Source organism: Pristis pectinata, chromosome 7, assembly GCF_009764475.1.
Source record: "Pristis pectinata isolate sPriPec2 chromosome 7, sPriPec2.1.pri, whole genome shotgun sequence".
Classification (NCBI taxonomy): Eukaryota; Metazoa; Chordata; class Chondrichthyes; order Rhinopristiformes; family Pristidae; genus Pristis; species Pristis pectinata.
The window spans coordinates 1730744-1756019 of NC_067411.1; the positions used below are offsets into that span (position 1 = coordinate 1730744).

The 25276-nt window shown below is 51.3% G+C and overlaps 1 protein-coding gene across 10 annotated transcripts; it reads left to right on the forward strand.

Annotated features, from left to right (window-relative positions):
• Nucleotides 1-3657: 3657 nt before the first annotated feature.
• Nucleotides 3658-22580, forward strand: LOC127572277 (UDP-glucuronosyltransferase 3A1-like). Of its 10 annotated transcripts, none has more exons than XM_052019304.1 (8): nucleotides 3658-3762; nucleotides 5209-5328; nucleotides 9012-9113; nucleotides 12118-12238; nucleotides 13603-14134; nucleotides 17347-17578; nucleotides 19325-19544; nucleotides 22061-22580. In XM_052019304.1, the coding sequence occupies exons 1-8, from the start codon at nucleotides 3759-3761 to the stop codon at nucleotides 22335-22337; spliced, it is 1608 nt and encodes a 535-aa protein (XP_051875264.1). In that variant the 5' UTR covers nucleotides 3658-3758; the 3' UTR covers nucleotides 22338-22580. The 10 variants fall into 10 exon arrangements, with proteins under 10 accessions (XP_051875264.1, XP_051875272.1, XP_051875270.1 ...); XM_052019312.1 differs by lacking the exon at nucleotides 3658-3762 and adding an exon at nucleotides 3858-3861; XM_052019310.1 differs by lacking the exon at nucleotides 3658-3762 and adding an exon at nucleotides 4047-4058.
• The last annotated feature ends 2696 nt before the right edge of the window (nucleotides 22581-25276 follow it).

Consider the following 25276-nt stretch of genomic DNA (forward strand, 5'->3'; position numbering starts at 1 on the left):
ATCCAACAGCTGGGCCACAGACTGGGGCCAACAACTGGGTCCAACAGTTGGGGCCAACAGCTAGGTCTAATAGCTGGATCCAACAGCTGGAGCAAAAAAACGGCTGGGGGCAACAGCTGGAGCTGGGCAGTGGGGTTGAGGAACGCCAGTGCTGGAAGCCCAGCAAACTCAAGGCACGGCCAGTGGTGGAGGGATAGAAGGCGAGGAGCCCAGCAATGGACTGGAGGAGGCTGGAGACAAGGGAAGGCCTGAAAAAATGGAGAGGTCTGAAAACATGCATCAGATGGTAAAATCAACCATTGCTTCACCTGCAGCCAGTGGTTGTACCAGGGTGAAGGCTGAATGTACTCCAGGCACCAACAGCAGGGTTTTGGATGTCCAAATTTAAAGGGGGTTGAATAATGGAGTTCAGACAGAATTGTAGATTAGTCCAGTTTTTCCTTTATTCAGCTTTGGGATCTGGGCTCACTGGCCAGGCCTGCATTTATTGCTCATCCCTGACTGCCCTGGAGAAGGTTGGGGTGAGCTGCCTCCTTGAACCACTGAAGGGGCTCCCACGGTGTTGTTGGGGAGGGAGTTCCAGGGTTCAGACCCAGTGACGATGCAGGAACGGTGATATATTTCCCAGTCAGGATGGTGTAAAGTGGTTTATTATTGTCACATGTACCGAGGTACAGTGCAAAACTTTGTTTTGCTTGCCATCCATACAGATCATTTCATTATTGGTACTGGTTTATTATTGAACCTTGTACTGAGGTACAGTGAAAAACTTGTTTTGCATACTGTTCATACAGATCAATTCATTACACAGTGCATTGAGGTAGTACAGGGTAAAATCAATAACAGAATGCCACAGCTGCAGAGGAAGTGCAGTGCAGGTAGATAATAAGGTGCAAGGCCATAACGAGGTAGATTGTGAGGTCAAGAGTCCATCTCAGTGTATAAGGGAACCGGTCAATAGTCTTATTAAATAGGAGCAAAGAGGACAGGAAAATATTAAATTGGGGAAAGGCAAATTATGAGGCTATAAGGCTAGAACTTGCGAGTGTGAATTGGGATGACATTTTTGAAGGGAAATGTACTATGGAGATGTGGTCATTGTTCAGGGATTTCTTGCAGGATGTTAGCGATAAATTTGTTCCGGTGAGGCAGAAAAAGAATGGCAGGGTGAAGGAACCATGGATGAGAGGAGAAGTGGAACATCTAGTTAGGAGGAAGAAGGCAGCATACATAAGGTTTAGGCAGCAAGGATCATATAGGTCTCTTGAGGAATATAGGGTAGCAAGGAAGGAACTTAAGAAGGGGCTGAGGAGAGCAAGAAGCGGACATGAAAAGGCCTTGGCAAGTAGGGTTAAGGAAAACCCCAAGGCATTTTTCACTTATGTGAAGAGCAGGAGAATGACGAGAGTAAAGGTAGGACTGATTAGGGATAAAGGTGGGAAGATGTGCCTGGAAGCTGTGGAAGTGGGTGAGGTCCTCAATGAATACTTCTCTTCAGTATTGACCAAGGAGAGGGGCCTTGATGACGCTGAGGACAGTGTTGGTAAGGTTAATGTTCTAGAGCATGTTGATATCAAGAGAGAGGATGTGTTGGAGCTGTTAGAAAATATTAAGACAGATAAGTCCCCGGGACCTGACGGAATATTCCCCAGGCTGCTAAGCGAGGTGAGGGAGGAGATTGCTGAGCCTTCGGCTAGGATCTTTGAGTCCTCATTGCCCACAGGAATGGTACCGGAGGATTGAAGGATGGCAAATGATGTCCCCTTATTCAAAAAAAACTATACGGATAGTCCAGGGAACTTTAGACCAGTGAGCCTTATGTCTGTGGTGGGCAAGCTGTTGGAAAAGATTCTTAGAGATATGATCTATGGGCATTTAGAGAATCATGGACTGATGAGGGACAGCCAGCATGGCTTTGTGAAGGGCAGATCATGTCTCACAAGCCTGATAGTGTTCTTTGAGGAGGTGACCAGACAGATTGATGAGGGTAGTGTAGTAGATGTGGTCTACATGGATTTTAGTAAGGCATTTGACAAGGTTCCACGTGGTAGGCTTCTTCAGAAGGTCAGAGGGCACGGGATCCAGGGAAGCTTGGCTGTATGGATTCAGAATTGGCTTGCCTGTAGAAAGCAGAGGGTTGTGGTGGAGGGAGTGCATTCAGATTGGAGGGCAGTGACTAGTGGTGTCCCACAGGGATCGGTTCTGGGACCTCTGCTTTTCGTGATTTTTATTAATGACTTGGATGAGGGGGTAGAAGGGTGGGTTAGCAAGTTTGCAGACGACACAAAGGTTGGTGGTGTTGTGGATAGTGTGGAGGATTGTCGAAGATTGCAGAGGGATATTGATAGGATGCAGAGCTGGGCTGACAAGTGGCAGATGGCATTCAATCCGGAGAAGTGTGAGGTGGTACACTTTGGAAGGACAAACTCCAAGGCAAAGTATAAAGTTAATGGCAGGATTCTGGGCAGTGTGGAGGAGCAGACAGATTTATCCCTACTCCCTTTCTTGAACAAAGGAACAATACTTGTCACCCTCCAGTCATCTGGCACTACTCCTGTGGCCATTGAGGTTGCAAAGGTCATCGTCAAAGGCGCAGCACTCTCTTCCCTCGCTTCCCGTAATAACCTTGGATATATCCCGTCCGGCCCCGGTGACTTATCTATCCTAATGTTTTTCAAAAGTTCCAGCACATCCTCGTTCCTCACATCAAGATGCCCTAGCATATCATTCTGTCGTACACCATCCTCACATACATCAAGGTCTCTCTCTCTCTGGTGAATACTGAATCAAAGTATTCATTTGCAGTGGGTCGAGGTTTTCCAGGAGGCTGGAGTTGATGCGTGCCATGACTAGCCTCTCGAAGCACTTCATGATGGTGGATATCAGAGCCACTGGTTGGTACTCATTAAGGCACGTTACCTTGTTTTTGTTGGGTACCGGGATGATAGTGGTATTCTTAAAACAGGTGGGAACCTCAGATTTAAGCAGGGTGAGGTTAAATACGTCTGCCAGCTGATCTGCGCAGGATCTGAGGACACGGCCAGGGACACCATCTGGGCCAGGTGCTCTCCGCGGATTCACTGTCCAGAAGATCTGAGCTCTGCAACCATGGGTTCGGGTGCATTGGAGGCTGTTGGGGTGGGTGGTGACATTCCAATCCCCTTCGGTTCAAAGCTTGCAATAGAATGCATTAAGCTCATCAGGAAAGGATGTGCTGTTGTCGGCAATGCTACCCGACTGTTTTGTAGCCTGTTCTAGCAGGTCAGCCCTGCCACAACTGACGGCTGGTCTGGTAGTGGATTTTGGACCGGTCTTGTGTCTTGGCATCTCTGATAGCTTTACGGAGGTCGTAACTCGATTTCTTGTGAAGTTCAGGGTCCCCAGATTGGAATGCTGCAGTCCTGGACTTCAGTAGGGAGTGAAACTCCTGGATGGTGTGTGACTGGGAGCAGGGATGGTCATTTGGATTTGAATGGGATTGAAACAGGGGTTCAGACAGTCGGGATGTTTAAAGTACGGATGTGGATGAAAGTTGGGGGATTGGGGTTAAACATCAGGAATCCGATTGCAGGATACAGGATCAAAGGGATCAGAGCCGGTCGGGGGGCGGTTACACGTGGACATTGGGATTAATTTTGTGCGGCGGTTAGGGTTAAAATAGAGGCGGCTGAGGACTTGGCCGGTGAACGCGGCTCCTGCTGCCCATCCCGGAGAGCGGGGAATGCACGTTCCCGGGACGGGGATGCGCGTCCCCAGGAATGGGTAACGGGGTCCCGGAGCTAGGCGTGCGCATTCCCGGGACGGTTACGGGGTCTGGGGTTCCCGGGTCTGGGTTACGGGGTCTGGAGGTCCCGGGACGGGGTGCGCGTTCCCGGGGCTGGGTCCCGGGACTGGGGGTGCGCGTTCCCGGGGCTGGGTCCCGGGACTGGGCGTGCGTGTTCCCGGTACTGGGTTACGGGTTCTGGGGGTCCCAGGACTGGGTTACGGGTTCTGGGGGTCCCGGGACTGGGCGTGCGTGTTCCCGGGACGTTTACGGGGTCTGGAGATCCCGGGACGGGGTGCGCCTTCCCGGGGCTGGGTTACCGGGACGGGGTGCGCGTTCCCGGGACTGGGCGTGCGTGTTCCCGGGACGGTTAAGGGTTCTGGGGGTCCCGGGACTAGGGGTGCGCGTTCTCGGGTCTGGGTTACGGGGTCTGGAGATCCCGGGACGGGGTGCGCGTTCCCGGGTCTGGGTTACCGGGACTGGGGGTGCGCGTTCCTGGGGCTGGGTCCCGGGAGTGGGCGTGCGTGTTCCCGGTACTGGGTTACGGGTTCTGGGGGTCCCAGGACTGGGTTACGGGTTCTGGGGGTCCCGGGACTGGGCGTGCGTGTTCCCGGGACGTTTACGGGGTCTGGAGATCCCGGGACGGGGTGCGCGTTCCTGGGTCTGGGTTACCGGGACTGGGGGTGCGCGTTCCCGGGGCTGAGTCCCGGGACTGGGCGTGCGTGTTCCCGGGACTGGGGGTGCGCGTTCCCGGGGCTGAGTCCCGGGACTGGGCGTGCGTGTTCCCGGGACCGGGTTACGGGTTCTGGGGGTCCCGGGACTGGGCGTGCGTGTTCCCGGGACTGGGTTACGGGTTCAGGGGGTCCCGGGACTAGGGGTGCGCGTTCCCGGGTCTGGGTTACGGGGTCTGGAGATCCCGGGACGGGGTGCGCGTTCCCGGGTCTGGGTTACGGGGTCTGGAGATCCCGGGACGGGGTGCGCGTTCCCGGGTCTGGGTCCCGGGACTGGGCGTGCGCGTTCCCGGGTCTGGGTTACGGGGTCTGGAGATCCCGGGACGGGGTGCGCGTTCTCGGGTCTGGGTTACGGGGTCTGGAGATCCCGGGACGGGGTGCGCGTTCCCGGGTCTGGGTTCCGGGTTCTGGGGGTCCCGGGGCTGGGCGAGCGCTCGGTGCGATCCCGGGGTTGGGTGTGGGAGCGCAGGCCGGGTCGCCCGTTCTCCGGCCCCCGCGGGCTGACGGTGGGAGGAGGGGGGACGAGGCTCGGTGGGGCAGTGCCCCGTGGCCGGGTCTGGGATGACAGGGGCGGGGGGAGCCGGTCAGTGCTCCGCTGCTTGTCCGGGGCCGCGCCGCGGGTTCCCGATCCGTTCCCCTGCCTGCCCCGCAGGAGTTTGTTTCCCAGCGGAAGTCACTGAATTCTTCCTCAATCTTGACATCTTCATTTGGCAGCGAGAGGTGGGAGCAGCCGCCGGCTGGCGGAGATGGAGAGCCGCCGCTCCCTCCTTCCCCTGGCGCTGGTACTGGTGGCGTCTTCAGACGCGGCGAAAATCCTCACCGTCGTCCTGGTCGGTAAGTCACGCGGTGGGTGGGCAAACTGCCCCTAACTTCCAGCTTCTACATGATCCCACCACCGGCCATATCTCCCTCCCACCCCTCCTCCCCTCTCCACCTTCCCCTCCCCCTCCCCACCCCTTTCTGCTCTCGGCAGGGACCAGCTCTCTGGTCCGCTCCCCTCTCCCCATTCTCCCCCCACCCCTCTTCCCCCCCCACCCGTCTCCCTACCACCTTGGACAGTCAGAATCTTTTCCCCAGGGTAGAAATGTCATATACTAGAGGGCAGAGGTTTAAGGTGAGAGGGGAAAGTTATTTAACACAGAGGAGTGGGTGCCTGGAACCCACTGCCAGGGGAGGTGTGGAGGCAGCCCGACAGCAACGGTTAAGAGGCGTTTAGACAGGCCGGGAATGAAGGATACGGATCATGTGCAGGCAGGCAGGATTCGTTTAAATTAGCATCATGGTCAGCACAGACATGGTGGGCCGAAGGGCCTGTTCCTGTGCTGTACTGTTCTATGTTCGAGTGGCTTCAGTAACATTGAGGTCTCCCGCAGTCTCTTCCACTTCGATGTAAGTTAGTGAACAATCTGTGAGTTGTGTATTACTTCATTTGTTCTTTTTAAGTTCTTGCTCGGGGCTGTGGTGCTGCTGCCAAGATCTTGTTTATCTGTCTACACTGGGGAGGTGTTGCTGGATCTCCTCTCCGGATGGCTGTAGCAACTCGTGTTGTTTGTGGGGCCCTCATACAACTGAGATTGCTGGTACTTGCTGGATTCCTTCCAGTTTATTGTCGCAGGCATGCGTACCCCAGGGTATAAACGCTATGGAAATTAGCTTTTTACAGCAGCAGACAGAACATTAAACACATAAATTAACATCAACTTAAATTAACATAAATTACACATAACTTACACGACAAACTAAACATAACATCAGTGCAAGTTGAGGGAGAGAGAGGCAGTGTTAGGGTTTTTCAGCATGGTCAAGAACCTGATGTTAGCCTCTCGGCCTGGGTCTGGACTGGGTCAGAGGCAACAGGAACACAACAGCAGGTGTTGTGTTTACAGTCACTGGCAACATTGCAGCTTGGCTGGTGGTGAGAGGGGCCTCCCAGTCAGATCCTTCCTGCACGGTTGGAACCTCACTCCAAGCGCGCACTGCCCCCGGGAGGACTGTGCTGGGGACGAGACGGTCGCCCACCTCTTTGTGGGCTGTGGGATTGCGAGGAGGGTGTGGCAAAAAATGCAGGGGTCCTTGTCACGGTTCATCCCCAGCAGCTGCATAACAGAGGATTCTCTGAGCTATGGGCTGTTCCCAGGGACACACACAGAGACAGACATCAGCTGCTGCTGGAAGGTCATCAACTCGGTGAAAGACGCCCTTTGGTCTGCCCGAAACTTGTTGGTCTTCCAGCACTGCGAGATGTCCGTAGGGGAATGCTGCCGGCTGGCACATTCCAGGCTGCAGGAGTACGTGCTGAGGGACACACTGAAGCTGGGTGCAGCCAATGCAAAGGCTCAGTGAGGAAGGACTACAGTTTAGGGTTCTTCTGCCACTGGAGAGGGAGGGGCGGGGTCAGGTGAGAAAGTCCTTAAATATTGTAAATACGGGACCAGGTAGCCACACGTGTGGCATCGGTGCTGTTTTGTTTATAAAAAGGTAACACTAATGAATGATCTGTACAAGGATGTAAAGGTTTGCACTGTTTTACAATTGTATATAGCTTGTCTTTTATTATGAATAAAGTTTATTTTGTTTAAAAAAATTGCAGAAAAGGTCATCAACCTGGTGAAAGATGCCCTTTGGTCTGCCCAACTGGCACATTTTGGTTTATTTTGGATAAAAAAAATTGCAGATTCTCAGACAGCTGGGAAAGTGAAAAGGCTTGTATTTCCTCAGTCCCGTCACCTCTTGGGGAGGTCCCAAATAGCAGCTATGAAAACATTTCCGATCTTGGGTCTCTGTTGTAATGTACAGTGTGAGAGGATGTTGGGGACTATCAGTGGAGATCTCTGATCACTCTCCCAGTAACCAACAGCAGCTGCCTTTCTTTCTGTACTTACCAAACTCCAAATTCTGCACGTTACCATTACATGTATATCTTCCTGAAACGATGGGCTTATCAACACAGTCAGTTTTAAGATATTTCAGGTTAAAGAGGAACTGAGAGACACCAGTTAGTGTACAGATAAACCCCTGAGAGACCCTGGTCAGTGCACCGATATCCCCCTGCAAGAGAGGGACTGAGAGACACCGGTCAGTGTTAAACTATCCCCCTGAGGGAGAGGGACTGACAGACCCCAGTCAGTGTACCGATATCCTCTTGAGGGAGAGGGACTGAGAGACACCAGTCAGTGTACAGATATCCCCTTGAGGGAGAGGGACTGAGAGACACCTGCCAGTGTACAGATACCCCCTGAGAGAGAGGGACTGAGAGACACTGGTCGGTGTACAGATATCCCCCTGAGAGACACTGGTCGGTGTACAGATATCTCCCTGAGAGACACTGATCGGTGTACATATATCCCCCGAGAGAGAAGGGACTGAGAGACACCAGTCAGTGTACAGATCTCCTCCTGAGAGACAGTAGTTCAAATCTCTAATTGAAAAGTTTTGAGAGACCTCAGTGAGTCAGATATCACAGATTAAGAATGGGTTTGCAATGCAGGTGAAGCACTTGGTTCTGTGTGGAAGAGTTGAAGTGGGGGTGGCACGGTAGTGTAATGGTTAGCGTAATGCTTTACAGCGCCAGCGACCCGGGTTCAATTCCAGCCACACTCTGTAAGGAGTTTGTACGTTCTCCCCGTGTCTGCGTGGGTTTCCTCCGGGTGCTCCGGTTTCCTCCCACATTCCAAAGACATACGGGTTAGGAAGTTGTGAGCATGCTATGTTGACGCCGGAAGTGTGGTGACACTTGCGGGCTGCCCCCAGAATATTCTACGGAAAGATGCATTTTGTTGTGTGTTTCAATGTACATGTGACTAATAAAGATATCTTAATTGTTAGTAACGTCCACACTTGTCAGTCAAGTGGCTACATACAGTGGTACCATCAGTGCAGTTACTTACCCAGGCTGCTCTGACAGCACCTCTCTAACCTGTGATTTACCAACTGCAGGCTTCCCTGCACACTGTGCACCATCCAAACGGGAAATCTATCACCAGTCCTCCATCATCAATGGGTCTAAGCCTGGACGTGCCTCCCCAACAGCACTGGGGGAGCACCTTCACCAGAACAACTGTGCTTTAAGAAGAGTAGGGGCCTTGCCATGAATAGGAGATTTTTTCCACAGCTCTCAGCTGGAGGCTTTGCCCAGGAATTGTGTGACGTGGTGTGGGGGAGTGCTTGGTTTGAAGTGGTAACAGAGTCAGAGGGAAGCTGGGATCCCACTTTCAGTCTTGTATCCTGATATTGAAGAATGATCCACTGAAGGTCCACTATCTGCCAGCATTATCTGTGGCCAGCCAGACCTCCCTAGCCCATGGGATGTTGGTGTTGACAGCAGGGTTAATGCCCATCCCCTGAGCGAGAAGGTCATCGACCTGAATTGTTAACTCAGTTTCCCTCTCCACAGATGCTGCCTGACTAACTGGGTTTTGCTTGAGTTGGGCACACCTGTTTCCTTCTCAGTTATCAGCCCGGTCCAGGGAGCCGGTGTGGACTCAGCAGCTCTGATCTGTTGCTTCCTCTGTTTGCAGGGGGCAGCCACTACCTGCTGCTGGATGAAATCTCTCATGTGCTTCACCAGAGTGGCCATGATGTGCACATGCTGGTGCAGCTCGGTAACCCTCGGATTAAAGGTAAGTGTGTTCCTTCAGTGACTGCCGTATCTCCTGACCTCCACTCCAGGACCAAGTGTCGGGCAACATCTTGCTTTCAGCACCGTGAAACTTGCACCAAATAACTCAGCAGGATGTCCAGCCGCACCCTGTGCACAGGTTCTGTCTGTCTGGCTGACCCACTGTCCTTTCCCAAGGAGGTTTCACTGCCTTGGTACATTACACCATCTCAGTACCTTGTGGTTAACTGCATCGCTCTATTACCGATGATTTGGTTGCATCCACCGCTCCCCACCCGCCACACACCAGTCGATAACACCCCTGAATCTTGCCCCCAGCAACACGCCTTCTGTCCATCGACCCTTCCCTCTGATATTCTAGCTCCCCAGACCCAACACTCCCCGACCCCCACCCCCTCCCCTGACCCACACCCCTCCGCCACCCCCTCCCCGACCCACACCCCTCCCCACGCCCTCCCCAACCCACACCCCTCCCAACCCCCTATATCTGACCCACACCTCTCGCCCACCCCCTCCCCTGACCCACACCCCTCCCATCCCCCTATATCTGACCCTGATTCCTGTCTGCTCTGAAGCCACTCTCCTAAATCCTGACTCTCCCTGAATTTGATCTCCTGAATCCAGAATCACTGGGTCTCACTCCACTCTGTGTCCGTGCTCCACCCTCGGCTCCAAGTAGAGAGTGTTGGTCCTGTGGAAAGTGGGTCTGGGGAATTAATGATGGAAAACACGGAGCTGGCAGATGAACTAGACATGAATTATGTGGTCAGTCCTCACTAGAGGAGATAAGTAACTTACCCAGAGGAGTTGGAAGGCAGTGAGGAACTGGACTGAGCAAATTGTTGCCATAAAGTCATAGAGTGAAACAGCACGGAAACAGGCCCTTCGGCCCAACCTGTCCATGCCAACCAAGGTCCCATTTGCCTGTGTTTGGCCCATATCTCTCGAAACCTTCCCTTTCCAAGTATCAGCGGAGAGTAAATGCTGTGGAGAGATGGTGACAGTCTTTGGGCACCAGATGAGGATGTCTCGGTATTTACTGCTGCTGGTTTCCTTCTGGCCCATGTACTGGCTGGACTTGGCTTTCTTCTTCTTCATCACACTGGTTTGCTTCTCTCTGATGCTGGAGGTTGAAGCTGTGGCCTTCAGGTCACACCAGCCGACCAGGTAGAGATCTGGTGATAGGTCCACTCACTGGTAATATATATCCTCCAGTCAACACATCTCCAGGTCCTGACAGACTTCACCCTAGGGTCTTCAAAGAAGAGGTGGGGGGATAGTTCATGTGTTGGTTTTAATTTTCCACAAGTCCCTAGATTCTGGAAAGGTTCCATTGGGTTCGAAATAAAGCAAATGGAACTCCTTTATCGAAGAAAGAGAGACAGAAAGCAGTAAACTACAGACTAGTTAGCTGAACATCTGTTAGAACCTGGAGGAACTCAGCAGGTCAAGCAGCATCCGTGGAGAAAAGCAGGCGGTCAACGTTTCGGGTCAGGACCCTTCTTCACGGCTGAAGATAGGAAAAGGGGAAGCCCAATATATAGGAGGGAAAAGCAGAGCAGTGATAGATGGACAAAAGAGAGGAGGCGGGGTGGGCACAGGGTGGTGATAGGTAGATGCAGGTAAGAGATAGTGATAGGCAGGTGTGGGGGAGGAGGGGAGAGCAGATCCACCGGGGGATGGGTCAAAGGTAAGGAGGAAAAAAGGGGGCTAGAAAAAAGAGAGAGAGGCTAGGAAAAGGAAGAAAAGAAGAGGCATGGTTGGGGGTGGGGGTGGGGGTTACTTAAAGTGGGAGAATTCAATGTTCATGCTGTTAGGCTGCAAGGTTCCAAGGTGGAGAATGAGGTGCTGTTCCTCCAGTTTGTGCTTGGAATTCTCCCGGCAGTGGAGGAGGCCGAGGACTGACATATCAGTGATAGTGTGGGAGGGGGAGCTGAAGTGACTGGCAACGGGGAGACGCATACTGCGGTTATGGACGGAGAGCAGGTGTTCTGTGAAATGGTCACCTAGTCTGTGTTTGGTCTCACCGATGTAGGGGAGGCCACACCTGGAGCACTGATTGCAGTAGATGATATTAAGGGAGGTGCAGGTGAATCCCTTTCTCACCTGAAAGGACTGTTTGGGTCCCTGGATGGAGGTAATGGAGGTGGTGTAGGGGCAGGTGTTGCACCTATGGCGGGGGCAGTGGAAAGTTCCCGGGATGGGAGCGGGATGGGTGGGGGTGGGGGGGAGGAGGGAACTAGGGAGTCGCGGAGCGGTCCCTGCGAAAGGCGGAAAGGGGTGGGTTCCGCCATTTCCGACGGGAACTTGCAAGGACGCTATCCCTTTATCTCAATTTCTCCGCCTCCACCGTATCTGCTCCCATGATGAGGCTTTCCACTCCAGGTCATCAGAGATGTCCAACTTCTTTTCTAACCGGGGCTTCCCCCCCGACTGTGGTCGAGAGAGCTTGCACCCATATCTCTGCCATTTCCCACACCTCCGCTCTCATCCCCACCCCTCCCAGACCCAACAGGGAGAGGGTCCCCCTTTTCCTCACATTTCATCCCACCAGCCTATGTATCCAACACATCATTCTCAGCCACTTCTGCCATCTCCAACAGGACCCCACCACCAAGCATATCTTCCCCCTGGCCTGGAGGGTCCCTCAGTTCATCCCACTCGATGTGGTACAACATGGAGCACACTGTTATACAGGCCTTTTGACCCACCAGGTCCATGCTGACCACCAGGAACCCACTCACACTGGTCCTACACTAACCCCGTTATATTCTCCACATTCCCATTAACCCCCCCACTCCCCACCCACTTCTCCCACACACTGTGGAGAACTGACAGGGGCCAAAGAGCCCACCGATAGGGGAGAGAAGGGCAATTGGAAGCTGGGCCCCCATCCCAGAGGTTCCTGCACCTTACTGTCTTCGGGACCTGTTCTGCAGCTTTTGGCTAATCTGTTGTTCAGACTCTGCTTGTAAGGACATCCCACTGCTTTCTCATTGCTACAGGCTTAAACTATGCTGGGAGGAACAACAGTTACCGAATTACAGCATGGTCCGCAAGTGAGGAATATCTGTCCAGTTACAATCAATGGTTCATGGAGCAGCAGAGAGAGTTCTTTCTGGACAGGTACGGCTGACACCCCTTGTACATAAAGACCTGTGGTTTCCAGTGATACACTGGGGACTACACTCCCTCTGAATGTACATGTGATCTGTTGTCATAACGTATGATATTCTCACAATATAAAGGTGAGGCTTTTATTCTCAATAACATACACGGGGCTGCTGTCCCCTACAGCGCACACAGGGGCTCCATTCCCCATAATAGGCAAAGTTGCTACTATTCTCCAGTGTAGTACATTACAGGAGCTGATTCTTTTTTTAATGTACCCAGGGCTTTTCTTCGTAATTTCTACCTGCCTGGCCTGTACCCCTACTCTCTGTGTTTCTGGAATCTCTACCTTCTCTGAAGTTTCCTCCTTACCTTGAGTTGGACTCATTTCTCCGACTGCTGCTTAGTGAGGGTTTTATAATGTTTAGCATGTCCCTGTGCTTTATTCACAATGCCTCTACTTAACAGTGAATACACTGCTGAATTTGCTTACATTTCTATTATGAGGTCCAACAAGATGAGAAGGCATGAGAGAAGGGTAACTGTGAGTTTGGGGCGGGATGTGTAGTCAGAGCAAAGATTAAGGGAAGTGAGTTATGGAACTGTGGAGGCACGAGACTGCAGACGGAATCTGAAGCAACAACCAAACTGCTGATGGAGCTCAGCAGGTCAGGCAGTCGAATGGAGTCAACTGTCCAATTCCCTCCACAGATTGTAGAGGTATCCAGGCCTGGCCAACTGAGAGAGGCTGGCTGCGCAGGTGATAGTGAAAGGGATGGTGGCATCTAATGATTGAGAAACAGAGAGGCTTCAGTGTACATCCAAGGATCCTTGAGGGGGGCACAAGTAGGTAAGGTGGTGAAGAAGGTGTGTGGGATACTTGCCTTCATTAGCCAGGGCACAGCGTATAGGAGCAGGGAGGTCACGGTACACATAATGAGACTGCAGAGAGAGGCACACACATCAAGACTAAAGATATGGGGGTGGTGAGATTTAAACTGGAGAAACACACACACCTACAGAGATGAGTCAAGGGAGACAGACCCCAGTAATGTTCCGTGCTGTATGACTCTACGACTCTAAGTGGGACAGACAAGGGAATGGGGAATTTGTGGATTCAGGTACTAAACCTTATGGCTGGTCAGCTCCTGGCAGCAGCTAATCCCTAAATCACCCACCCCCCCAATGGCCTTCCATCATAGGATATTAAAAAAGTCTAGGATAAAGTCTGGGATGGGTTACAAGGAGTGGAGGTGGTGAGAAGGGTGAAGCTGGAGATGTGGTGAGAGGCTGTTACAGAGGGGTGCATGATGTCCTATCATGCGTTTACCTAGTCGATGTGGGCAGAGTCTAACCAGTTCTTCCTTCCTGCTTCTCAGAGAAACTTTGGATATGTTCCTGGATTTAATGGGCCACTTTGCACTGCAGTGTGAGTGGATCATGGATGACATTAGTCTCATGAACTCTTTAAGAGGTGAGCGGTTTGACGTCGCAGTGATCGATGCCTTCAACCCTTGCTCATTCCTAGTGGCCGAGAAGCTCGGTTTACAGTTTGTGACTGTTCATGGGGGAAACTTCTGGAACGTTCACCAGTGGGGGATGCCAATCCCACTGTCCTTTGTTCCTGTTCATCGCTCGCTGCTCACTGATCGCATGGATTTCTGGGAACGGCTGAAGAATTACCTAATGTTCCTGGGCTCTTTCGTAGTTGAATGGAGGATCCAAGCACGGTTTGAGAAAGCCATAAGGGTACATTTCCCTGGATCCAATGTCAGCCTCTCCGATCTCTACCTGAAGACCCGGTTGGCAATCTACAACACTGACTTCACCCTGGAGTTCTCAAGGCCGCTGCCTCCTAGTGTGGTTTGTGTTGGAGGGTTACTTGCAAAACCAACAAAACCTGTACCACAGGTAAGCACCAAGGTCACTCAGTTTGTGGTTTACTCCATCTGCAGTTCCTCTCTACATCCAATCACTGTGTGTGTCCATCACAGGACTGCCTCCCTAGACTGTGTGAGTGTGTGTGTGTGTGTGTGTGTGTCTCCAGTCTCTGGTATGTGCATTTCTCCGGTTTAAATATGACCTCCTCCCTATCTTCTGTCTGTCTCTCTGTCTGTCTGTCTCTCTGTCTCATCTCACTATGTGTACCATGACCGCCCTGCTCTTATGCCCTGGCTAATGAAGGAAAGTATCCCATACACCTTCTTCACTACTGTGTCTATCTGTGCTGTCATTTTCAGGGACAGGGATCCTTAGACTTGTACACCAAGGTCCCTCTGTCCCTCAAATCTCCCTTGGGCCTGACCATTCATTGCATACCTAAACAACCCTCCACTATCGCCCTCTGCCTCCAAGTAACAAGCCAACTTTGGATCCAATTTGCCATCTTGCCTTGGATCCCATGTGTTCTAACCTTATGGGCCAATCTTTCATATGGGACCTTGTCAAAGGGCTTCCTGAAGTCCATGTAGACCACATCACACTGCCCTCATCAATATATTTTATTAAATCTTCAAAATATTCAATCTAGTTGGTCAGACAGAATCTCCCTTGACAACCCCATGCCGACTATCTTTGATCCCTGCCCTTCCCAGTGCAGAGTAATCCTGTCCCTCAGAACTTTTTCCAATAACTTCTCTCCCACTGATGGAGTCACAGGCTTGTAATTACCAGGCTTATTCCTGCAGCTTGTATGTCAGTCCTCAGCCTCCTCCACTGCCGGGAGAATTCCAAGCGTAAACTGGAGGAACAGTGCCTCATTTTCCATCTTGGAACGTTGCAGCTTAACAGCATGAACATTGAATTCTTCCACTTTAAGTAATCCCCACCCCCCTTCCCCACAACAACCCCCCCCCCCACCATGCTTCTTCCCTTTCCTAGCCTATCTCTCTTTTTTTCCTACCTTTTTCCCTCCCTCTCCTTACCTTTGACCCATCCCCCGGTGGATCTGCTCTCCCCTCCTCCCCCACACCTGCCTATCACTATCTTTTACCTGCATCTACCTATCACCACCCTGTGCCCACCCGCCTCCCCTCTTCTGTCCACCTATCACTGCTCTGCTTTTCCCTCCTATATATTGGGCTTCCCCTTTTTCTATCTTCAGTCCTGAAGAAAGGTCCTGACCCGAAACGTCGTCAGTCTGCTTTTCCCTACGGATGCTGCCTGGCGTGCTGAGTTCCTCTAGCATCGTCGTGATTTGCTGTCCTCCAGTCATCTGGCAGCTCACCTGTGGTCAGCCAGGCCCCATCAACATCCTCCCTTGCTTCCCACAGCAGCCTGGGATGCAGTCATCAGGCCCTGGGGATCTCGCCACCTTCAAGCCCACCAAGATATGAAATACCTCCTCCTTTTTAATGCTGACATGTTCTTGAACTTTCACTGATTCCCTCCCTGAATTATCCGACTACCAATCTCCTCATGACCTCAGCCATGTCCTCTGGCTTCACAGCAATTGCCCCTTTGGTCCCCAATGGGCTCCACTCTTTCCCTGGTTATCCTCTTGCTCTTAATATACATATTAAATGCCTTGGGATTATCCTTCATCCTTTGCATCAGTGATATTTCCTTCCCTCTCTTTCCTGTCTTGATCTCTTTCTTTAAGTACCCCTAATACTTTCCATACACCCAAAGGGTCTCGCCTGATTTCAGTTCTCTGTACCACATCCAGATTACTTTATTGTCATGTACGCCAGGGTGCAATCAAATTCCTTGCTTGTGTGAAGCTTCCAGATGCTTTTTCTTCTTTTTCTAGCCCAATATCCCTTGACGTCCAGGGTTCCTTGGACTTGCTGTCATTTCCTTTCACCTTTACGGGAACACATTAGTCCTGAACTCTCCCTATTTTCACATTTAAATGCTTCCCGCTTGTCGGATGTAGGTTTACCCACAAGTAACTCTCCCAGTTTACTTTTGCCAGGTCCTGTCTTACGGTGTTGGAATCGGCCTTCCTCCCAATTCACGACCCTAATCTCTGGACCATCCTTATCCCTACGGTCACTGCCTCCAAAATTCTCTCCCACTGACACTTCAACTCCTTGCCCGGCCACATTCCCCAAGTACTGCACCTTTGCTCCTAGGATGACCATCTACGTACTTGCTATAAAAACAGTTTAGAAAGCCCACCCCTCTGAGCCTATCATGTGACAACAGACAACAATCCCTGTTTGCATTGTTGTGTTCCCTATTTTTACCCTGTTACTCTTACGTACTGCAGGAGGAGCCCTCTTCTGCCATGGATCTCCCTCCAACTTCCTCAATTCTAAGTTACAGGGAGTAGCTCATTACACAAGGGGCTTTATTCCAAACTGACTATAACTTCTCTTCTGGAGTCCCCTACCTTTACTTACAGAACTGAAGCAGTAAAGAAAGGTAGAAACACCAACCCGGTCCTACTCTCCAATCACCCTCCTCACCAAAGCCCATACCCTGAGATGGCTGCACCCTGTGAGGGGCTCCCCCGTGACGGCCTCCCTCTGAAACAGCTGATGATTTTAAGAAGCCCACTGCTTTCTGTACACTCAGACAGATAGAGGCCGGCCAGCTGATATTGTTGGGCCACAGTTGAAAAGGATACAATCACAGAAGGTGCCCCCTTAAGGTACCTTGTTTAGCAGAAACTGCAGGCTCTGCTCAAAATCTTCTGACTAACAAAGATTTAAGTGAAAAAGTTACAACTTTTGACTACTAAAATGTAGGATATACTTCAGATGAAAGCTTCCTGAGCTTCACAGTTTGGGTTTGCTCTGTCCTGCCTGTTATGTTTGCTCTTCATCAAGAGACAAACTTCGCGTGGCTTTAACATCTGAACATTTTTATTAACCAACAACAGACTGCTTGCTTTCCCTCTCTTTATACAGCCACTTCCTGTTTCCCCCATGTGACCCCTTGCATTGCCTTCTGGGAACTGTAGTTCTTTATTATAACTATATAATAACACACCACCCCACACACCTACATTGCCCAGTTATGTTGCATGATTGCCACCACTCAGACCGTTCCCCTGCCCCACTCCAGGACTAGCCCAACCAGCTGGGGCTACCTTATGTTACCTTTGGCCACCAGTGTTACCTGCTTGCTTTGTTCTGCTGAGGTTTGGAATGTTGACATGTCCTCGCTCTTATCAGGAACTGGAAGATCTCCTGCAGGCTGCTGGAGAGAATGGCTTTGTGGTGGTGACCTTTGGCTCCATGCTGTCCTCCGTGAACCTCCCCAAGCTGCTGAAAGAAATGAATGCTGCCTTCGCCCAGCTCCCTCAGCTGATAATCTGGAGACACCTGCACAGTCATTGGCCAAGTGATGTCCAACCTGCCCCCAACGTCAAGCTGGTAGATTGGCTCCCCCAGAATGATCTGCTCGGTAAGTGCCAGCCGACCAGTGTTACCTCTGTGAGATGAAGTTCTGGATTCCATTGAAAGAGGTGGGAGAGAGGGGTGGGGCAAAGCTGCCAACAGACAGGTGGATCCAGGTGAGGTGGGGTGATAGGCAGATGGAGGCAGCTGGGGGAGGGAGGAGTGGAGGTAGAGACAGAGGCTGGGAGGTGACAGGTAGGGGCAGCAAAGGGCTGCAGATGGTGGAATCTGATCAGAAAAAAGGAAGAAGAACCATATGAGCTTCCTTGGTGGGCAGATGGGAACTGTGGGGGGAGGGGACCCAGTGGGAGGAGTGTGTGGGTGATGGGCACATGGAGTGGGTGGGGGACGGGAAAGAAACCGGGTGATGGGGAGCTGGAGGGGGAGGTGTGGATTGGAAAGAATTGGGTGTGGGAGGACCTGGGTAGGAGAGAGTGAAAGGGGCAGAGGGCGAGCAGGTAACCAGAAACTGCAGAACTTGATGTTCATGCCGTTGGGTTGCAGACTACCCAGGTGGAATATGAGGGGCTGTTCCTCTCGTTTGCATTTGGCCTCACCCTGGCAGTGGAGGAGGCCGAGGACAGACAGGGCGGTGTGGGAATGGGGAGGTGGGGGGGAAGTAACGTGGCTGGCAACTGGGAGCTCCAGCTGGTCGTTGTGGACATAGTGCTGGTGCTCGGCAAAGCGGTCACCTAATCTGCACTTGGTCTCATCGATGCAGAGGAGGCCACATCAAGAGCATCATGCAGTAGACCAGGTTTGAGGAGGTGCAGGTGAACTTCTGCCTCACCCTGGAAGGGCTGTTCGGGTCGCTGGCTGGTGGTGAGGGAGGACGTGTAGGGACATGTGTTGCGCTTCCTACGGTTACAGGGGAGAGTGTCTGGGGACAGGGACGGGTGGATGGGGAGGGATGAACGAACCTGGGAGTCACAGAGGGAGAGATAAGATACGATTCCTTCATTAGTCACATGTACATCGAAACACATAGTGAAATGCATCTTTTGCGTAGAGTGTTCTGGGGGCAGCCCGCAAGTGTCGCCACGCTTCTGGTGCCAACGTAGCACGCCCACAACTTCCTAACCCGTACGTCCTTGGACTGTGGGAGGAAACCGGAGCACCCGGAGGAAACCCACGCAGACACGGGGAGAACGTACAAGCTCCTTACAGACAGCGGCTGGCATTCGCTGCCCCTTGTGGAAAGCAGACGGGGGCGGGGTGGGGAAGATGTGGCTGGTGGTGGGATCACATTGTAACTGGCGGAAATGTCAAAGAATGATGTGCAGGAGGCCTGGGCTGGTGGGATGACAGGGTGAGGATCAGGGGAACTCAGTCCCTATTCTGTCTGGGGGGGAGGTGCGGCGACAGCAGAAGTGCAGGAAATGGAGGAGATTGGGATGAGGGCTCCAGGAACCACAGTGGGGGGAGGCCCTGCTTTCTGAAAAAGGAGGACCTCAGAGGTCCTGGAGTGGAAGGTCTCGTCCCGAGGACAGATGCGGCAGGGACGGAGAAGCTGAGAGAGTGGTGTCCTTACAGAAGGCAGGGTGGGAGGTGGTGTAGTCAAGGTCACTGTGGGAATGGGTCGGGGGGGTTGCTGCAGTGGGGTGGCTGCGGTGGCAATGCATTGACTTCTCTGTTCTCTATTGGTTTTGGGAGTATCTGTCTGATTTTCTTTGGGAAGTGATGGGTGTTTCTCTGCAGAGCTGCCAGGGCCGAGATGTCTCTCACTGGTGCTTGGTTTGCTCTGGGCTGACAGGTCACCCAAAGGCTCGTCTCTTGGTCACACACGGGGGGTTGAACAGCCTGATGGAGGCGGTGTACCACGGAGTGCCGGTGATCGGGATCCCACTGTTCGGAGATCAGTTCGATAACATGGTGAGGGTGGAAGCCAAAGGCCTGGGGCTGTGTGTACATGTTGCCCAACTACAGGCACAGCGCCTGAGTCACACAATGGCCACTGTCATCAGGGACAAAAGGTGTGTACAACCTGTCGGACTCTGTGTGTGTGTGTGTACCTGTATGTGTTGTTGTTTATTTGTGTGTTCTTGCATGTATGTGTGCACTTGTGCATGCTTGCAAGTCTGCATGTGTGTGCATATGTCTGTTTATAGGCGTGTGTGTGTGTGTGTGTCCATGTGTGTGTGCTTGTATGTTTGTGTGCCTTCGATCTCACCCCATGGTAGTGTGGTATTTCCTGCAGCTTCCCCCATATCTTACGTTTGGAGGTTCCATTATGTACCTGAGGTTAAGGGACAGAGGAGGGGTTTGAGTTACAAGGAGAGCCTGGACAGGCTGGGATTTTCTCTGATGTGAAAGAGGCTGTGGGGTGACATGATCAATGTTTATACAATCCTGAGGGGTGTAGATAGGGTAGATTGCCAGTGTCTGTTTCCCAGAGTTGGGGTGTCTAAGGGGTGGCACAGGTTTAAGGTGAGAGGGACGAGTTTTAAGGGGGATCTGAGGGGTAAATTGTTGCTGGGGATGTTGGCCTGGGAGAGGACAATGACATTAATTTGCTTATCCTTCCAGTGAATTTAGAGAACCTGGAATGAGCTGCCAGAGGAGGAGGCAGGAACAGTAACAACATTTAAGAGGCATCTGGACGGGTACTTGAATGAGCCAGGCACAGAGGGAGATAGAGTTAATGCAGACAGTGGGGTTAGTGTAGATGGGTGTGAAGGTCGGCACGGACACGGTGGGCCGAAGGGCCTGTCTCTGTGCTGCACAACTCTGTGAACCTAAGTGTTTTGGCCAGTTTTCCAGGTTCACCCGTGTGACCTTGATGCCTTCCCACTCCTGGCCTTTCTGTGTAACACTGGTCTCCAGCCACGTGTTGCCTGTATGACCCCAATGCCCTCATAGAACACAGAACAGCACAGCAGAGGCCCTTCAGCCCACCATGTCTGTGCCGACCACGATGTCAATCTAACTGATCCCATCTGCCTGCATGTGGTCTGTATTCCTCCATTCCTTTACTGCTTGTGTGTCTGTCTAAATGCTTTTTAAACACGTCTATCATATCTGCCTCCACCACCACCACCCCTGGCAGTGCATTCCAGGCACCCACCGCCTTCTGTGTTTAAAAAAAACCTGACCCACACACCTCCTTTGAAGTTTCCCCCTCTCACCTTAAACCTCTGCCCTCTAGTATTTGACATTTATACCCTGGGAGAAAGACTCTGACCATCTACCCTATTTATGCCTTTCATAATCTTATAAACCTCTATCAGGTCTCCCCTCAGCCTCTGCCGTTCCAGAGAAACCAACCCAAGTTTATCCAACCTCTCCTTAGAGCTCATTCCCTCTAACCCAGGCAGCATCCTGGTGAATCTCTTCTGCACCCTCTCCAAAGCCTCCACATCCTTCCTGTAATGGACTGACCAGAACTGCACTCAGTGCTCCATGTGGCCTGACCAATGTTTTATATCATGGTAATCTGAGATTTGTACTGCAGACCCTGGAACTCTGAAATAATTGAAAATGTGGACAACGGGAGCTGGTCACGGTGTAGCTGGAGTCTGCTCCACCACTGAGACCATGGCCACTCTGCCATCTCCATCCCACTTACCTGGCCCATCCCCACATCTATTCCGTTTCTCCCCACCCCCTCCCCCCCGATGCTGCTCGACCCGCTGAGTTCCTCCAGCAGATTGTTGCCCCAGACCTGTTCATTTCCCCAAATTCCAAAACCCTGTTGATACCCATCCTGAGTTTATTCAGTGACTGAACATGCAAAGTGCTCCATGGGAAAGAGTTCCAAAGGTTCACAACCTTCCTCCCAACTCATCCCTAAATGTCTGAATCCTGGCCTCGCACTGTCTGACCAAGAGAAACGAAGTCAGTCTGTGACCAACTAACCCTGTCCCGGTGTTCGGGCAAGGTGGACGTAGTCTCAGTGGGAAGCACAGGAACAAGAGTCCTAGAGTCACACAGCACAGAAACAGGCCCTTCAGCCCAACTGGTCCATGTCAATCAAGATTCCCATCTAAGCCAGTCCCACCTGCCCAGGTTTGGCGCATATCACTCTAAACCTTTCCTATCTGCATACCTGTCCAACTGTCTTTTAAACATTGCAATTGTACTCACCTCTACCACTTCCTCTGGCAGCTCGTTCCATGTACAGACCACCCTCTGAGTGAAAAATTTGCCCTCCGGTTCCTGTTAAATCTCTCCCCTCTCACCTTAAACCTGTAAGGTGAAGTGTAAATTGTTACCTGAAATTGCTGAACTTGGTGTTGAGGCTAGAGGCCGTGTTGCATCTATGGAAGGTGAGGTGCTGCTCCTGGAGCTCACTGCACAGGGGCCAGAGGGGGAGTGGGAGGAGAATTAGTGACAGGTGACCAACTGGGGTTGAAGCCTATGGCCTGAAGCAGGGGAGCCCACAAAGTGAGAATGTACTTCAGCAACATCAACAGCCAGGGTTTGATCCAGGCCCTGACACACAATGTTTGAAGCAGTTCCAAAGTTGAAGCTACTTTTTGTTTTTCAACAGGTACAAAGCTTCAGCGCTGGCTCTGAGTCGCATGCATCGTTCGTACCCTTTCCCCCCACGCCAGCGCCTGGTGCGGTGGGTGGAGCACGTTGTTCTGTTTGGAGGAGGCGATCACCTGAGACCTTACGGTCTGCAGCTGCCCTGGTATCAGTACCACCTCCTCGACATCATCCTCTTCCTGCTGGGCATTGCTTTCACGTTGATGTACATTGTGATCAAGGTTCTGTGGAGAGTTCTGGGCTGCCTGGGGAGGGCAGGCAAAGTGAAAGCGGATTAAAGTGACTGCTGCTGAACATTCACCTTTAAACTCCTTTTAAAAGGACATGCCTGGCTCTGCAGAGCATTGGGATTTGGTTGAAGCCGTGGAGTGAGTGTACTGGATCTCAGAATCAGAATCAGGATTATTATCACTGACCTATATGATGTGAAGTTTGTTGTTTTGCGGCAGCAGTACAGTGCAAAGACATAACGTTGCTGTAAATTACAAAAATAAATGAATAGTGCAATTAAAAAGGAATAACGAGGCAGTGTTCATGGGTTAATGGACTGTTCAGAAATCTAATGGCGGAGGGGAAGAAGCTGTTCCTGAATCGTTGAGTGTGGGTCTTCAGGCTCCTGTACCTCCTCCCTGATGGTAGTAACGAGAAGGGGGCATGTCCTGGGTGGTGAGCGTCCTTAATGATGGATGCTGCCTTCTTGAGGCACGACCTTTTGAAGATGTCCTCGATGGTGGGGCTCTGATTGAACTATGGACATACCTGTACACCGATGGATTTGGCTCGAATCGGTTGTTTTAAATTGTATTTGACACTGGGATATGCACATGGGGTTTCTGGCTAATGCCTAATTCAAGTACTTGTGGAGTGTGCATCTGAGCACATTCTTGTTGTATATTTTCCAGAAGCATAGGAAGGCCTCCGGCAGTTGTTGACGGGACTGGGAGAGCAGGGGCAGTTTTCAATTTCAATTGGAGCTGTACATTCCTGCTTAGTAACAGAAGGCCTTTCTATCCCACTGACACCATTCAGTCCTGATTATCTCTCACCACTTCCCAACCCTTGATTTCCCTTTCTCAGCATAAATTTTCTGTTTAGACATGACACAGAGGTGCAGCCTCACAACTCCAGTGACCCAGCTGCGACCCTGAACTCTGGTGCTGTCTGTGTGTTCACACATCCCCCTGTCACTGCGTTGGGTTTTTTCTGGGTGCTCCGGTTTCCTCCCACATCCCAAAGACGTAGGTTGGTTGGCCATGTAAATTGCCCCTAGTGGGTGGGTGAGTGGGAGGAGAATAAAGGGGAGGGGTAGTTGATGTGGAAGTAAAATGAGATTAGTGCAGCTGGGTGCTTGAAGGTTGCGTGGCTGTGATGGGCTGGAAGACCTGTTTCTGAGCTGTAACCTTGTTCATCTGCGTTTAACTGGACTCAGGTCACTGCAGACGCTGGAAACCTGAAATAAAAGCAGAAAACCCTGGAAGTTCTCGGCAGGTCAGGCAGTGTCTGTGAGCTTTCTTCAACATTGACTCTCCATAGATGCTGCCTGACCCGCTGAATATTTCAAGCACTCTGTTTTTACTTGTAGTGATACACCCAGCTTCTTCCCCTAAGCTGTGGCTGAATGAGCTTCTGTTTTCTGAGATAAGGTTTAATTTACCTCCCATGCTGTTCTTCCCTGCCCACCATGTTTTCTGGTGTCGTGTTCCTTCAGTTGTGGCAGACACTCGTGTTACTGCTCCTCGTTGTCAGGCTGAACTGAGCGAATCAGGTTATTCACAGGGTCTCCCATCTCCCTGTGCTTGCTGTTCCACTGTGGCTTCGTTCAAGCAACGCATCCTTCTTACAAACCTCATCCTTGTTCTAAAATCCTTCAATAATCTCAGCCCTCACTGCCTGTAATCACTCCCTTACTTCCCCTGAGTGGGGATCAGTACTCCACCGGTGCGGTATGTATTGAATAAATATTTTCTAGTAGTTTTAATAGAACTTTCTAATAGTTTTATATTTCACCTGTTAGCGTGGGATCTCAATAACTTGGCATCAACTACACAGAACCAAGCCCTTCATTAGTGTTATAGTGAAAGTCTTAATAGTCACAGGGCATCAGGTTACAGTAATTTAGATTTTGATTGCTGAATCGTGCACAGAGCTGCTGCTAATTTTCGATGCCCTTTAGGAAATAGATGGTCTTGCAGTTATTTTTTCCATCACTGCAGTGTAAGTTTGTCCATTTTAAACAAATATCTGTGCTGTCGTTTGATGATAACCTTCTTGGTTACCTTATTTTACTAGAGGTGTCCAGGGCACAGAGAGGATGTTTTATTGACTTCTGGAAGTGAGAGGATTCATTGTGGGGGGAGATTTTTTTCAATGTGCTCCCCACTAGGACTGAGAAATCTAAATCAGGAGTAAGTCTATTTCAGCTGCTGGCTGTCCCATGAATTCAAAGGCCAAAACCTAAGGCAGAGTATTCCCACAGGTGTGGTGTGCAGGTCTCAGCAGATGGGAGGTTGTCCCAGCAGCTGGTGATGTGGGGGCCATGGAAAGGTGAGCTGGCTCAGCAATTGGTGAGGGATTCTGTCCATCCATCCAACCACATACTGGCCTGAAATGTTGTTATTTGGTAGCTACTGGTTGAAGAATTGGATGATCCTGCCCATAAGCCTGGACTAAATGACCAAATGACCTTTAGATAAGCATATGGAGGAATTTAAGATAGAGGGATATGTGAGAGGAAGGGGGTAGATAGTCTTAGGAGTGGTTTGAAGGTCGGCACAACATGGTGGGCCGAAGGGCCTGTATTGTTCTATGTTCTATGACCCAGAGAAATCCTTCAACCCTGCTGATCTGCAAGGAGGCCCCGTCAACAGACGGCTGCTGCCAAGTGGGAGATGTGAAATCTGGTGCACAGGTTGTGATTCCGACCCTGACCCTCTTCCAGGGATATTGTTTATTTGGGAACATTGTACCTCACCGGAGAGGTACAGCCAGCCCACTGTGGGCTATAAGATTACACAGTGAGATTATTGAGGGATTCAAAAACAAGGATGGGGTTTTAAAACTGGATTTATTGCTTAAAAAAAGCCGCTGTAGGTGAATGAGCACAGAGGTGATGGGACTTTGAAGGTTGGAACATGGGAGACTGATGAGGAAGTGTTGAGAAGTTGGGCGTGGAGGTCACAACACAAGGTAAGGATGAGCATTTTGGCAGCAGAGGGAA

Excerpts from the sequence above, each read along its gene's own strand:
- LOC127572277 (XM_052019304.1), top strand. Across the intron at positions 5,329-9,011 it reads CCTCACCGTCGTCCTGGTCG|GGGGCAGCCACTACCTGCTG; the intron begins GTAAGTCACGCG and ends CTCTGTTTGCAG. Across the intron at positions 9,114-12,117 it reads CGGTAACCCTCGGATTAAAG|GCTTAAACTATGCTGGGAGG; the intron begins GTAAGTGTGTTC and ends TCATTGCTACAG.